The sequence below is a fragment of the Rhagoletis pomonella genome, unplaced genomic scaffold, assembly GCF_013731165.1.
Source record: "Rhagoletis pomonella isolate Grant_MI unplaced genomic scaffold, Rhpom_1.0 Rhpom_scaffold_00002, whole genome shotgun sequence".
Classification (NCBI taxonomy): domain Eukaryota; kingdom Metazoa; phylum Arthropoda; class Insecta; order Diptera; family Tephritidae; genus Rhagoletis; species Rhagoletis pomonella.
This window is the reverse complement of record NW_023458556.1, coordinates 23557151-23572291: the sequence shown is the minus strand read 5'-3', so window position 1 is coordinate 23572291 and position 15141 is coordinate 23557151. Positions and strand designations below refer to the sequence as shown.

At 35.0% G+C, this 15141-nt stretch overlaps 2 protein-coding genes across 3 annotated transcripts; one reads left to right on the top strand and one right to left on the bottom strand.

Annotated features, from left to right (window-relative positions):
- The first annotated feature begins 1141 nt into the window (after positions 1-1141).
- LOC118734589 (uncharacterized oxidoreductase TM_0325-like) lies at positions 1142-1909 on the top strand. The gene has a single exon (XM_036464295.1). The coding sequence runs from the start codon at positions 1142-1144 to the stop codon at positions 1907-1909; it is 768 nt and encodes a 255-aa protein (XP_036320188.1).
- A 1940-nt stretch (positions 1910-3849) lies between these two features.
- Positions 3850-7044, bottom strand: LOC118734587 (uncharacterized oxidoreductase TM_0325-like). 2 transcript variants are annotated; one of them, XM_036464293.1, is made up of 2 exons: positions 7032-7044; positions 3850-4628 (listed from the first exon to the last, which is right to left on the bottom strand). In XM_036464293.1, exons 1-2 carry the CDS (start codon positions 7042-7044, stop codon positions 3871-3873), a joined length of 771 nt encoding a protein of 256 aa, XP_036320186.1. In that variant the 3' UTR covers positions 3850-3870. The 2 variants fall into 2 exon arrangements, with proteins under 2 accessions (XP_036320186.1, XP_036320187.1); XM_036464294.1 differs by lacking the exon at positions 7032-7044 and having other exon boundaries at positions 3850-4639.
- Between the last annotated feature and the right edge of the window lie 8097 nt (positions 7045-15141).

Genomic DNA, 15141 nt, shown 5'->3' with positions numbered 1-15141 from the left:
CACTTGAAATGGATTTACGCCCCTTTAAAAAATTCGAAGCGAGACTGAAGTGTTGGGTGTTCGACAGAAAGGTATCTACGGTGACTCAAACAACTGACCAGGCGTGATTTTTCTTTGATTATTTACTTATTTTTAAGTTGATTTTTTTTGGTATTTTTTTTATAAAATTACTGTCCAACTTTCAACCAAAACCACATATGTAAATCAAAGTTTGAAGCTTTTTAAAAAAAAAATTATCAAGTTTGCATAAAACTTTCAAAGTTTTTAGTCTGAACTTTTTGAAGTTTGAGTAGCAGTTTTATAGCCCATAGAATTTTCGTGAATAAAGTGCAAGCTTCAAGCGACTAAAAAATCGTCTTGATATTTAATAATTTTTTCTTTTGCCGACGGATATTTGCACTTTTTTCCACATAAGCATGAGTATCTTATCGCAACCAAATATCAAAAAAGCCACACCAGTTTTATAAATTGCACATGTTATTGAAAAAAAAAAAATGCAAAAGCAGTCTAAAAAAAACATTTTTTAAAATCAACTTGATTTTTTAGTTTATCGAATCTTGTAAATCATTGGACTGAAGTTGTATGTGCTATAAAATTGCACACTCAAAGATGTTCTAAAGATTCGGATTAAAAAAGTATGAGATTTTGATAAAAATTGTTTTCCATATTTTGCATAAAGTTTGAAACTTTTTTCATATATAAGTTTTGGAAAAGCTTGAACAATATTTTTTTAGAAAAATAACAAAAAAAAATTTAATTTGATTTGATTTAATTTGGGTCATAGGTCTTTGACACCATTTGGTGACAAAAATCTGTTGAGACTATTCATATCAGTCAATAATGAAATGAGTAGTCAAACTTTATATATATATTGTATTATCTTTTTTTAGTATATTTCTTATCTAGCGATTATTCTTTATTGGTTAAATATTGTATTATTAGTACGTATGCACGCCTAACTAGTTTTTTTCAGTGTTATCTTATCAACTAGAAATAATCAATTCAAACAAATTCCTATCTGGATAGGTATCTATAATACCTATCTATAATATACTGATGAATTTTGGTAACTATAAAAGGTCGAGTTCATTCGATAAAATTTTATTATTCGATTATTCGCTGGCAAGTAGAATAGTTCAAAATGTCTCTAACTGGTAAAGTTGTAATTGTGACAGGAGCTAGCTCAGGTATTGGCGCTACCACAGCAGAGGCCTTTGCTAAACATGGCGCTAAAGTGGCGATCGTCGGACGGAATGAAGCCAATTTGAAGGAAACTGAAGCAGCCTGTAAAGCAGCCAACAAAAAAGTCGAGTTATTGCTTATCATTGCTGATGTAACGGTAGATGCAGAGCGTATTATAAACGAAACTATTAAGAAGTTCGGCAAGCTGGATGTGCTAGTGAATAATGCTGGCATCGGCCTAAATGGCAGCATATTGGATATTGGTGTCGATCAATTCGACACGATTTTAAATACCAATATGCGTTCGGTTTTCCTTTTGACCAAATTCGCTGCACCACATCTAATCAAAACGCAAGGTAATATTGTTAATGTCTCGAGTGTCGCCGGTCTGCGTGCATTTCCTGGTGCATCTACATACTGTACTTCAAAGGCGGCGCTTGATCAATTTACCAGATGCATTGCTCTCGACTTGGCGCCACATAATGTGCGCGTGAATGCGGTCAACCCTGCTGTGATAGTTACCGATTTCCAAAAACGTATGGGAATGTCAAAGGAAGAATATGCAAAATATTTGGAACATTGTAAATCGACGCACGCTTTGGGACGCGTGGGTTCTACAAAAGAGGTGGCTGATGCTATTATTTTCTTGGCTAGTGATACTGCCAGCTTCATAACGGGGACAACTTTGCCTGTCGATGGAGGAAAAACTATGTTGTGTCCACGTTGAATGTTCTTTTAAATAAATTAAATAAAAACTATATGCTAAAGTTATTAAAAATAATCAAGGAATTCTTTCAAACTGTGCCGGAATTCATCAAATGCTTATTTACATACATATGTATATATATACACATAAGGGAGGTCCTTAAATGTAGGGAGCAAATTTTTGCATCAGTTTTCCCAAGCCTCAACCCCTGTGTCGATGCTAATATAGTCGAAGATATCCCTAGATTACCCTATGATGACGTCTTAATCGACTCCAATCGGGACCAAAACTTATATCTTATATCTTCGATTATGGTTTTATCAATTTTGGGTATTAGATGAAAAAAAATTAATTTTATCTTTTGAGTCTCCATAGAGGAATCCCCACCGATTGTGTACATAAATGATCAGAATAAAAAAGAAATCGACTGTTTGTCCGTTCGTCCGTCCGTTTGTCCTTCTCTGCACACGATAGCTCGAGTATAAATTGAGTTATCTTAACGAAACTTGGTATGTGTACTTCTTTTCAGCGTCGGACAGATGGTATTGAAAATGGGCAAAATCGGACAATAACCACGCCTACCTCCCATATAACGGTAGTTTTCAGAAATACAAAAACTGCGATATTTATGTAACTACTGAAGATTGTCCTTTCAAAATTTATATTTACTATAATTTTTAGACGAAAAATAAGAATATTATAATTTTTTGAAAATAGGCGTAGCCACGCCCATGATTATGATTACACCGCTCCACCAATTTCTACCAAACTTAGCACGGCGTTGGCCTTGGTACAAAAAACAATTGTCGAACATATTTTGTATGGAAAAAAGTAAAAAAAAAAAATTTCCAACAATCAACGATATTTTGTAGCTACTTTAAACTTCCACTTTATTATTTTAAATGGCAATAGGCTATAAAACAACATGAATAAAAGTAAAAACAGAATCAAATCGCTCAGAGAAATTCGTCGGAAGAAAGTTCGCTGCCAAAATTAAAACACACTGCAGTATATGAGATTTCCCACAATCAAAGTGACGACGAAGTTTGTCAGACGAAACTCGGCAAGAATAGATTTATTTTTAATTTTGCCGCTGCCGCCGATCATAAAATCAGCTCTCAGTGGAAAAGTAGCTTTGTTTCCTCGTTTTTCTAGCAGATAATCATCAGCAATAATCAGAATGGCAAAATTTGGTGATTCATCTTTTCGGTTTTGTATTTTTTATATTTTTTGTTTGTCATTCAATTGATACGAATTTCGTATCTGTTCTGTTTTACTGGGCGAAATGTTGCGGCGAACATCACCCAGCGGCATCGCTCCGGATCGACTAAATTCGCACAGCGATTTGGTTCTGTTTATACTTTAAAAAGTTTGAAAGCTTGATGCAATTTTTTTGAAATTCTTTCGAATTCCATAATTTCTTTTAAAAAGTTTGAAATTCGGACTTAAACTACATTCGCATTACAGCATAAATTACTTTGTTTCGATCAAATTACTTCACATAAAACAAGTTCATATTTTCTTTCATAATTTCTATAGATATGTGATTAGAACGTTTACGTACGAGTGTGTAGTTTGTACTTGATTAAAACCAAGTTGCATACCTTTAGGTATTTTTTACAATCTTTTCTTCTTCATCTGGTTCTTGATTAATGATCGCTTATCTCATTTCTATTTAATTTATTTACAGATTTTACAATACGAAATCACTTGATTTCAGCATGATTTGCTTATAAATTACAAATGAGACATAAATTATGATAATGTGAGCATGCTTTAACACGATTTTTGTTAGATTACGAGCTTTAATTTCATGGAAAGATAATAAACCCCAAAGAAATAAAAGAAAAATAGCCAAAACACGTTAAAATATTGTACCAACGAAGAGACGAAAAGAAAATTTTAAGCTTTGTATTTTATAAAATCCAGTATATTTAATAAATAAAGTCTTGTTCATTTCATTCATTTATTACAAACTACACTTAACGTGGACACATTACAGTTCTGCCTCCGTCGACAGGCAAATTTGAGCCCGTTATAAAGCTGGCAGTATCATTAGCTAAGAAAATGATAGCATCAGCCACTTCTTGAGTGGTACCCACGCGTCCCAGAGCGTGCGTCGTTTTATTGTGCTCCAAAAATTTGACATAATCTTCCTTCGAAATTCCCATACGTATGGCAAAATCTGTAACTATCACCGCAGGGTTGACTGAATTCACGCGCACATTATGTGGCGCCAAGTCGAGGGCAATGCATTTGGTAAACTGATCCAGCGCCGCCTTTGCAGTGCAATAGACGGACAAGTTGGCGAATGCGCGCAGACCGGCGACACTCGAGACATTCACAATGTTGCCCTGCGTTTTGATCAGATGTGGTGCGGCGAATTTAGTCAAAAGGAAAACCGAACGCAAATTGGTATTTAAAATCGTGTCGAATTGATCGACATCAATTTCCAAAATACTGCCACGTGCACCTATGCCAGCATTGTTCACCAGCACATCCAGTTTTCCGAATTTCGCAACTGTTTCTTTTACAATACGCTCTGCATCTACCGTCACGTCAGCGATGATAAGCAATAACTCAGCTTTGTTGTTGGCTGCTTTACAAGCCGCTTCGGCTGCCTTCAAATTGGCTTCATTTCGTCCGACGAGCACTACCTTAGCGCCATGCTTAGCGAAGGCTTCTGCTGTGGTGGCGCCAATACCCGAGCTTGCGCCTGTCACAATTACAACTTTACCGGCTAGAGGCATTTTACACTTTTCTATTTGATAGCAAAGATTGAAATAAAACAGTTTTAGCGAATGAGCTCGGCTTTTTATACAAAATTCGATCAATATGTATGTATGTAAAGGTGCTTGCTTGAGTCGATAATTTCTAATTCAATCGCTGTGTGATAAGATAAGCACTGATTGGGACTACGTAGTTTTACATGTGTGCGAACAAATAATTTGTAGATAAGAAAAAATGAAGTTTGAATACTTGTTACCACGTAACAACACCTGTTTCAATACAAGCTGGAAAATGTATGTATAATTAAAGATTTACAAAAAAAGCGTTGTAAAATAGTTACGTTGTTGCTACTGTAGTGTGAGCTGTTAATACTATTCGATACTCCCCACTGCTTTTTCGTTGCTGCAGCTCTAGTCATGTGCACCTATACGGCTGTGCCCGGTTATAATACATATGTATGTACCATTTGGCAATAGCATAGAGCAGTAGTTGTTCTATATTCGAGTTTTAGATCATTTTCCATCGAACTATGAATAGAAGTGCCGTTTTGTCTGATAACTAAGTTCCTTGGCTCTATTGCTGTTTTACTTTCTAATGAAAATAGGTCCTAGCTCTTACTTGCAAGAGGTTAGAGATATGTACATGTTTTGCTAGCTCGTCAGCACTGATGTCCATGGAGCTGGTTTAGTGCCTTTCTATGTATTCTCATTGATAATCGAATCTTTAATAACAAACTGCTTGCCAGAGAAGAATGTAGCTAACGCAGGGGCGGAGGTTATGAGCAGCGGCTTACTTTACTGTTATTTGTTCTGTCTAAAAAAAATACGGTGATCAGCTCACTTCAATGATTTCGATCGCCAATTTCATCTTAAACACTAGAAGTATAATTAGTATATGAAACCAGGTCTGTGGCTTTCTGTATGAACGAACCTTAAGGCCCTGCGCAGGCCTCTTAAATAATAAAGTGAAAACTCTATTTAGAATTCTGGTAGAAAGTTCGGACGGTCATTTGATGCTGAAACATGACAAAAGAGGTTTGTTCATCTGTTATTGAAAATAGACACGAAAAAACTAGTCGATTGGGTTTATTCATCACTTGCGTAAAACTAACTGTAAATGAAATGACACATGCGTAGGGTATGTTGTAGTTATTAATTTCACGTATCTATTTTTTGTAACTTCTACGTATTCTTCGAAATGTGTTCGGCGAAGTGTAAGCTTTCGGAGAAAATTTTGTGCAAAAAGTATTTGTGGACAAGGAAACATACGTCGAAAGAGCCTTTAAGCAGATTCGGGGTGCTGAGTTTTATAATGCAACGAAGACAAAAAGGAGTCCAAGATGCCTTATCTAAGAAAATGGAACAGGATCGCTCATATACGATGAAATATCTTTGAGCTGTTCTGGATTCTAAGCTTAATTGAAGGCTGAGGAGTGCTAGAGAGCATATGGTAATTGAATTCAAGGACTACATACACATTGGAAGTACACGCCTATAGCCGCCCGGAGCACTGACTTATGAATTATATCATAACAAAGGCGTGGACCAACCATAAACCCCGCGAAAAATTTCCATGCCACATTAACTGAATTCGAGGAGGGATACATTGACTGGAGGGCTTACTATCGTGGCAGAAGAATCATAGATAGAATGCGGGGTAGAGGCAGATCGACTAAATTTGAAGCTACATATCTTATTGCCTATCTGGTAATGTGAGCATCTTCCAGGCATTTGCAATTAAGGGGATACCTCCTTAAAATTTTATATACCCACGCGAGCGCAGATGAACTTCTTCGCATTAAGATAGCCAGGCGACAATTCAGGCACTCAGGTGGATCGAAACCTGTCGATCACCGTAGAAGACCGCTGCCCTCAATTTCTGATCCATGAAATTGCCTTCTTATGAAAGGGTCGCAGGATATTTAGACATACGCGGGAATGAGACATCGGTTGAAATAGCGATGTGCAGCTTTGCACTGAAATGTGTACGTGGAATATTGGAAATGTCAATTTATAACCTCAATAATTTATTTGAGACTATAGTAGAATCTCATCTTACATGGTACTTTTATACGCTTGCATACAAATTCCCTAGTCTGAAAAGACTAAGTACTGGAATTATAGCTGTACGCTCATAGGGTTTGTCAACTAATTTTCATATCTCTTCCATTGATATTCTAAACAAATAGGTATATACACATACCTCAACCAATATACGTTTAGAATTTGCAGAGCTGAAATTTATGACAGCTAGTGCTTCAGCAAAAGTAACCAAACCATAAATTTCCACCAAAGAAATCCCGAATCGAAAATATATTTTCGCAATTAAGTACTGTAGGAATACTATGTATGTAAGTACATAAGGAAATGGAACGGAAATTGCAAAAGCCACCTAACGGAAATCTTAACTTGACGCTGACGTTGCATGTAATGTCTTACTGCCACTGATATTCCATTTGCAATGTGTACTTTAACTGCGAGTAAATACTGAATGTATTTTTTTTGTACTTTCCCAAGAATATTTATAGCAGAGCACAAAAAAAAAACATTTGATACGTGCGTGCAACACTTTGGCAAAGAAATACAAGTTGTGCATTTATTCTATAAAGTTAGTAGCTGTGTGAATTTGTGTATGTACCTTTTAATCGTTTTGTCCCAGATTTGATGCCTATTAGTTATGCCGCATGTCCACTAGGCATTGAAATTACAAAAAAAAATGCCATGTGGAAATGAAATTAATGACTATTTTCTCACAGAATGACACAATGATTTTTTAATGCACAACTTTGTCATTTGTCATTTTTGCAAATAGGAATAGTGGAAATCCAGCATTATACACATACTAGAGGCTGTTGCCTCTATGAAAATCGAAGAACTTATATGATTTTCTTTGCATTGTACATCTATCCGCTGGCTATTAATTTTCAGTCACTCTCGAATATAATTCGAACATACCATTACGACTATTATCATTTTCGGTCGTTCGACGGCCAGCAGTGTGTCGTTCACTTGGTTGACTTCGCCGACCTAGTATGTCAGCGTGTGTTTTCCCCGGCATTGCAATGAAAATTATAAAATTAGACAGAATTGATTTCACAGTCAATGCAATAGAAATAAATGACGTTAAAATGTACCTTAATTCAAATTAACCTAGTCTTTAGTTAATCTGAAATATTTTTTTTACGAAAAAACGAAACACGGTTTGAGAAATGTAATAAACTTTGCACACCTGGACGAAACAAATGACAGCTTTGTATAGCACTTCAGTTATAACATAGGCCAAAAAAGATTTCATGTATAATAACAAATCTCAAGTGATAGTTGTGTTCTGTGTAAATTAACGTTATATGGGAGGTGAGCGTGGTTACTGCCCCATTTCAAAGATTTTCTGCGCAAGGCTTGCACCAAGTTTTGTAAGTATTAGCCAAGGGGCTACTTAGATAGAGCATTTCATCATAAGTAGGCGGGGTCACGCCCACTTTCCAAAATTTCATAATAGTTTTATTTTGTACCCAAATTTTATTTCATATACTAATTTTCAATAATTTGGACGCAATATTTACTGAAATATCGCAGTTTTTGCATTTTTTCGAAAATACCGTTCTATGGAAAATGGACGTGGTTACAGTCCGATTTGGCCCATTTTCAATACCAACTCACGCATTAAATTTCGTTGAGACATCTCAATTTTTGCTAGAGTTATCGTGTACGCGGACGGACGAACGCACGGGCGGACAGACAGGCATGGCTTAATCGACTTCTCTTTTTATTCTGGTCATTTATGTATACATTTGTCTATAGCTATCTCTATTCGTTTTGGCCGAAGACAGCGCTGCACTTAAATACTTGTTACTCTTGAAGCACTTAGCTTTAAGCGGAATCATGTGGACCGTTTAACAAAAGCCATCACCTAACTAAACTCATCCAGGTTGCCAAACCAAGCACCTTAATGGCAGTCTGACTGTTAATATTCAAGCAGAGTTTTGTTTGAACAGAGTCTATCACGCTTAGCGTCCGAAAGGCTCTAAGCTAGATCTTATTGTAATTTAAGTGTATTTTCTTTTTGATCCATCTGTGGGGCATTGGCACATTTGTGTTTTTAGTTGGAATATCAAGGAGTGCCTATAACTCTGCCAACCGCTAATCGCTACCGTTATCGAACTTCGCAAAGAAATTTTCTGGCACACCCTAATGTACATAAGAACATGCTCATATTATACATACATGTACATATTTACGCACGTAACTGTGTGTTTTATTACGGCAAGGATTGCGTGCTGCACGTTCTTCGCTTGGCGCTTTAAGCTTTGTTTCCTTGTAAGTTTTTTGTGTTTTAGTGCAACCGCTGAGTTTTTGAGCGGCAACGCGAGTTTCTTATTGATTTCTGCAATTTACTTAACGTCGCGACATGGCCACTTAATTATTTACAAGCAAAATTTTGTGTACATGTACATATATACGTATAATTTTATGTATGTATGTATGTGCATACTTCTATGCAACTCATTTGATGCTTTTTTCCTTGTTTTAGTGGCGTTTTGCCGTTCAATTCACCGCTAAAAAATGCTTTTGACATGCAATCACTGGTGGGTGAAAGTACTCGTATAATAGCTTTAAATTAAACTTTGCATGGCTTGCCACAAATATTGGCATTGGTTAACAACTAAGTAAGTGCAAATGTACGACTTCGGGTGCAGAAAAGGGTTGTTGGTGGACATGTAGATATATGTACATGTATATGTAGTTAAATTCCCACTAAAACTGTTTAAAGCTCTATGCAGAACTTCAAAAGTTGCATTGGGGTTCAATGCCAGTGAAATAATTAATAGAAATGTCTTATTAAGTAAATGTTTTTAAAATAGTTAGTTGTAAATTAAAAAAAGATGATTTAAAATTAAAGAAATTTTAAAATTTGAAATCAGTTTGTCTTCATAGAAAAACTAAAGGATTATTATACTTATTGTATTTTTTTTTGACTTGCATAAAAAATTATGCCTCCTTCTATTATCTAGTTTAAGAAGAAGAAGTAAATAAATGCTTAAGAGCTTTAAGGAGCTGCTTTTTTAATTTATTATGTTTTTATAGTTAAAGGTTTTAACTACAGAAAAAATCTGGAGATTGCGTTAACCAAAATAATAGGCCATTGATTAATTAACGCCTTGGAGTCAAACAAGAATTTTTTGTGCTTCAAAGTGTGTTTTTCAACTTCGTTAAAAAAAAATTACAAAATACATATATTTTTTTTTTTATTTGTGTTTGTTGAAAAAGTACTTTGCGTTTGCTGTAAGTTTTCTTGAAGAAAGAAATGTACGAGCATTTTTTTCTTGAGAGCAGGGGTTAAATTCTTTAACGGTTAGTTTGCGTGTGCACACTGAAAATTGTGTACACTCTAGCCATGGGTAATAGCACAATTTTTATGGCGCTAGCTCAATAACGCCGACGCCACCTGTGGTGTCAGCGCAATAGCGCAGTGTACTGATTTGAACACGGCGCCATCTAAGTGTCACCACAGTACCCATCGTCATACAGTGTCATACACAATACAGTGGTGTCATGCCTATTATTTCTCTAATTTTCGGCGCTGAGCAGCGCTTGTACCGCCAACCGAATTTAGCTGCTAGGAATGTAGTAGATGCCACGATATTCGCACCATTCTTGAGTACAAGCTTTAAATTTGCCAAGATACATGAGTTTCTGGCGCTCTCACCACTCAGAATCAAAGACAAAGTACGAGTAATTTCGCAGAGAATTAAGGCAAATAGCAAGAATGATAGAATACAAGATTGCGCCGATCGGAGAGGATTTTTGAGAATAACTTGTGTGTGACGTCACACTGGTGCAATTGCGAGAGAGAAATGCCAAAACGTGGGCAAGAATGGAAGAAGAAGAAAAAATGTTGCAAGGAAAACGTAAACAAGTTGCACCGGTGTGACGTCATGCAAACAGCGATTCTGTCAAATTCGTTAAGAGAGGAATAGCGGTCCGAGATCGGCGCAACCTTTGTATTCTCTCAATCGTGGGCAAATAGTGTGTATCTCATGTGTTTCTTGCTGTTAATGGCGCTATCGCTTTTTATATATTGGAGTTGACGCGGAAACTCCGGCTACGGTGTTAATGCAATTGCGCCGCGCAGCGCATGTTATCCCAGAGCTGAAGATAGCGCTTTAAAAAACTTGTTAAAAAAAATAAATTTTAAAAAGTAGTTCCTTAAGGGGAGTTTTCTCAGGAAGCCTATAAAATTTATCTGCCCTTCAAACAAATTTTTGCGCACAAATTTTATGTTTAAAATGCAGCTACATTTTAAAAGCTTCTTGAGAAAACGGCCCAAAGCCTCTTAAGAATTTAATTAAATTTCAATAATAATAATATAAAGAAAATATAAAATCCGTAAAAAATTGTAGGCTGTAATTTTTTTAAATTATATTTTGCATTTGCGCCACTGTGCGCCATAACTCAAGGTTCACGAAAAAACACGACTGTAACACTTATTCATACATCAACATCTATATAAAAATTTGAGTACAGATTTTCTAAGTATGCGTTTGAATATTAAGTTTGCATTTTAGTTTAATTAATTATCTGCTTTGCAAATTTATGGTTGGCCAGCCAGTTTCTTGACTGCTCTCCTAATTAAGCACGCGTCAACATTCTTGTTTATGCATACATTCCGAATAACAATGAAGCACAAATTTTGAATTTGTGTGATTTGGTTTTATAAACGACTAAAAATTGTTAGTATACCTTTTATATCTTACGGCAGTTGTCTCTGCATTGAAATTGCTTTCATTTAAATTTTTTTAGTTTAAAACACTTTTGTCAAAAATATGAAATCAAATATACATACATACATACATAGATGTTTGTATACAATAGAGTTGCATAATAGGATTGAGCACAGGTTTGAAGTAATTTTGACATTTAACAGAAAACAGCAAGGTTTTGTTCTCAACCAATATAATTAAATTAAAGCGCTTATAGAAAAGATATCATATCTTAAGCAGGTATTCTGGCTAAGCATTGCTGCTTCATAACTCTTTTAATTTATATCCTGCAGGATCAAATGTACTTGAGCAGATTTCTTCGCTGGGGCGTATGAGTAACATATATGTATGTATGTATGTGGACCGCTTGATAAATCCCCTCAAAAAATATGACTAATCCAATATGACACCAGGATCAAACACAAGAAATATGCGTCTAATACCACTTTTATGATCTATTTTGCTGTTTTATTTCAATTAATTGAGAAAAAATTTAGTATTGGTACGCCCAGGGGTGGAATTTTGTTAATGCAGTTCAGTAGTAGTCCAATTACGAAGTCAAGAAAATAGTGCATACTTTAAATTTATTGCTTTCCTCACAATTTCATTTTACAGCCCGTTATTTTAAAAGAATGTTTATACGTACATACATATATACATATGTATTACATATTTATTTATGTTTCAACTTACCAGTCCACCCACTCCGCAATAGATTGACAGCGATACGAATAGGCCAATGTGATTAAGTGCCGATTTCCATTTTCTTGAATCCCAACAGCCTTTGCAAAAGCCGCAACTTCTCTGCTTCGGTTTGATGCGCACCTCCAAATTTAGCTTTAGCTTTTCCAATAATTCGGTTTTGGCCTCGTCGTCAGGTGAATCGAAAGCAGCCATATTTTTTTTTTAATTTTTTTTTTAATTTTATAGACACATAATCTTCATAAGTTTAATACTATAACATGTTTGAAATAGAATATACATAAAAGTATATTATGGCAGCTGATTGCCTTGATGGTTCCTTATATTCAATCATTCTAGTATACCAATATGCACATGCATTTACGTAGGTATATTTTTAGTGGCAAATTGCCTGCTCTTTGCCCGAATTGAACTATGTACATATATTGATATTTATGCGTATCTCATGGAAATTTTTTACAAAATCATTTTCCAGCTAATACTAGTAAGTATAATAATTAAAAAAAACATACAGTTCCCGAAATACTAACGCAATCTTTAAGAGTATCCGATTTCTTATCCAATTTCGTAAAAGTATTGAAGTGTGCACAGTATATTTAACTTTAGAATATTCGGAAAAAAATCTAAAAGGGAACTAATGAGATCTTTACGAATTTTTCAATTTTTTTTTATATGTATATATGTATGTATTTTTTAAATAAATCTTTTGGCTTTGATTTTTTTAAAACTCTTTTCTTATTTCAATATATTTGTATTTATGTTATTGATTTTTTATTTCACTTCTATACACACTTTAAATCAAGACCTCGCAGGTACATTTGCACAATATAGAGACCTTCCGTACATTTCATGATTTTCATGAATGGAAATAGTTAAATCACATTTCGAAATATACAGCGATCACGCACTCCCACACCACACCGCACCGCACGACAGCAGCAAATTTTCACGCTTCCATGCACTTCGATGTTATAACGTTAACTAAAAAGAGAATTCACAAGGAAATTTCACCTTGCTTAGTTAGGAAACAAAAAGTCCAGTGGCGCCAGTTAAAGTTAATAAATATCGTAGTAAGCAGTAAGGCCCACATTCGCTAAATTCTTTTCGTATAAGTTTTTCATACACATTGGTTTATACATACACATATTCATTGTGTGCAAAATTGTAACAGTTCCTCATTGTCTTTGCATTTGTGCTGCCCGTAAACACAACTTGTTGTAAATATGTACTATAGTGTTGGTTCTATGTTGCATGTTGCAAGCACGTGTCGCAGATACTCGTATGCCCAATGCTTGTAGGTACATATCAAAATATTCCAACCAATGTTGCCACTCAGGAATAATTTTAGTTATAACAAAATCTACCAAATTGATTCTCAAACAGCGAAAATTTGTTTAAAATACAGAGTTAGGGCTAGTTTCTCAATGCCTGGTTAATACTAAATAACGGCAGGTTAAACACCGTTATCGACGTTATCGCATCCATGTTATGTGCTATGAAGACGATCACGTCGATAACGAAGCTTAAATTGCAGTTATGGTTAACCAGACATTGAGAAACTGACCCTTAGAGTCAAGAGGTCAAGAGCTACGTTCTACGTAGCTTTGTAACCGAGATTAAGATCCATAGTGCTACCAGGAACACTAATACCATTTTCTCACGGCATCCTCAATTACTTTGTTCGCTTCCCCAATTACGATCGGAAATTACCCCATTCCCATGGGCACATTCTTAATTCGATTTGACAGTTCCCTGTCTTTGTGTTTTGTTTTTGTTTTTCTTCGCTGCAAAATTTATGCAAAATGTAGGTTCAGAATAAAAATTTATAAGTTTCCGTATTAAATTAGGAATATACACATTGATAAACTTTACTTTTCGTTCGCAGAAAAAATTCAAGTTTTAATATGTGAGCTAGTTTCGATAAATTTCCGATAAAAATTAGAGACGGCTCCGTCTTGTTCGCAATTCGCATGGTAATTGGATCTGAATTACCAACAAATTTTATATGGCGAATCACGTAATTGGAAGGGTAATAGGAATGTGAATTACGAATGAGCGAACGAGCTACGTAATTGGGGTGCCGTGGGAAAGCCATATAAGTTGATATTTCATAGCTATTTAATACCTGGAACCTTTTCGACAGCTGCCTTTAATTGTTTGTAAAGTGTAGTAGAATCAGCTCATCCTTAAATTGACACGTCTCACAGTAATACATTTTCGACTAATTTTGTTCAAAAATGGCTGGATGCGCCCATGTGTCAGCTTGAATGAGATTATGTTCTGTATTTATCTATTTTCGAACAAACATTTTTAAGTTAATGATTATTTAAAAACCTAACAAAAATGTAGAGTATAATGAAAAGAAATTGGTACCTTTAAAATCTGTAATTGTTTGTTTATATATACATATATTAGACTGCATCACTCCCCATACAAAAAAAAAAAATCGGTACTATTTTTCCATCGGAATTATAAAATCTATTATATTTTAAGACGTCCACCAAAATATTTCGGAAAAATATTAAGATTTAAGTGAGCTGGACCGATTTGAAAATACCACCAAAAATGGAGTTTTTTTATGAATAAAAATAGTTTCTGAAAGATTTTTTTTTGAAAAAATCCCCTGAAATGACAAAACGATTTAAGCTTAAAATAATTGCATAAAAATATTAAAAAAATTTTGAACGGAATCGTAATGACGAGACTTTTGATGTTTTTTTTTAACTTTTTTCAAAGATTGGTATAGGAAAAACTTGAATAACTGAACCTAAACTCTTCCGATTTAGACTTAAGAGATGTCATTGGAAAGGTATTTTCTCACCCTTTTTATTTCCTTGCTAATAAACTCATTCAAAGGATGAAAGAGAAAGGTAGGATGAGCGAACGTCATTCAAAGTTGAATTAAGATGTGTTGGTGTTTGAAAAAAAAAAATGGGAACGGAATGACTTTTTTTCGCACAGAAATAAAAACAGTGTGAAAATACCTTTCTACTGAGATCCCATAGTTCTAAATCAGAACATTTTTGGCCCAGTTATTCAAGTTTTTCGTAAACCAATCTTT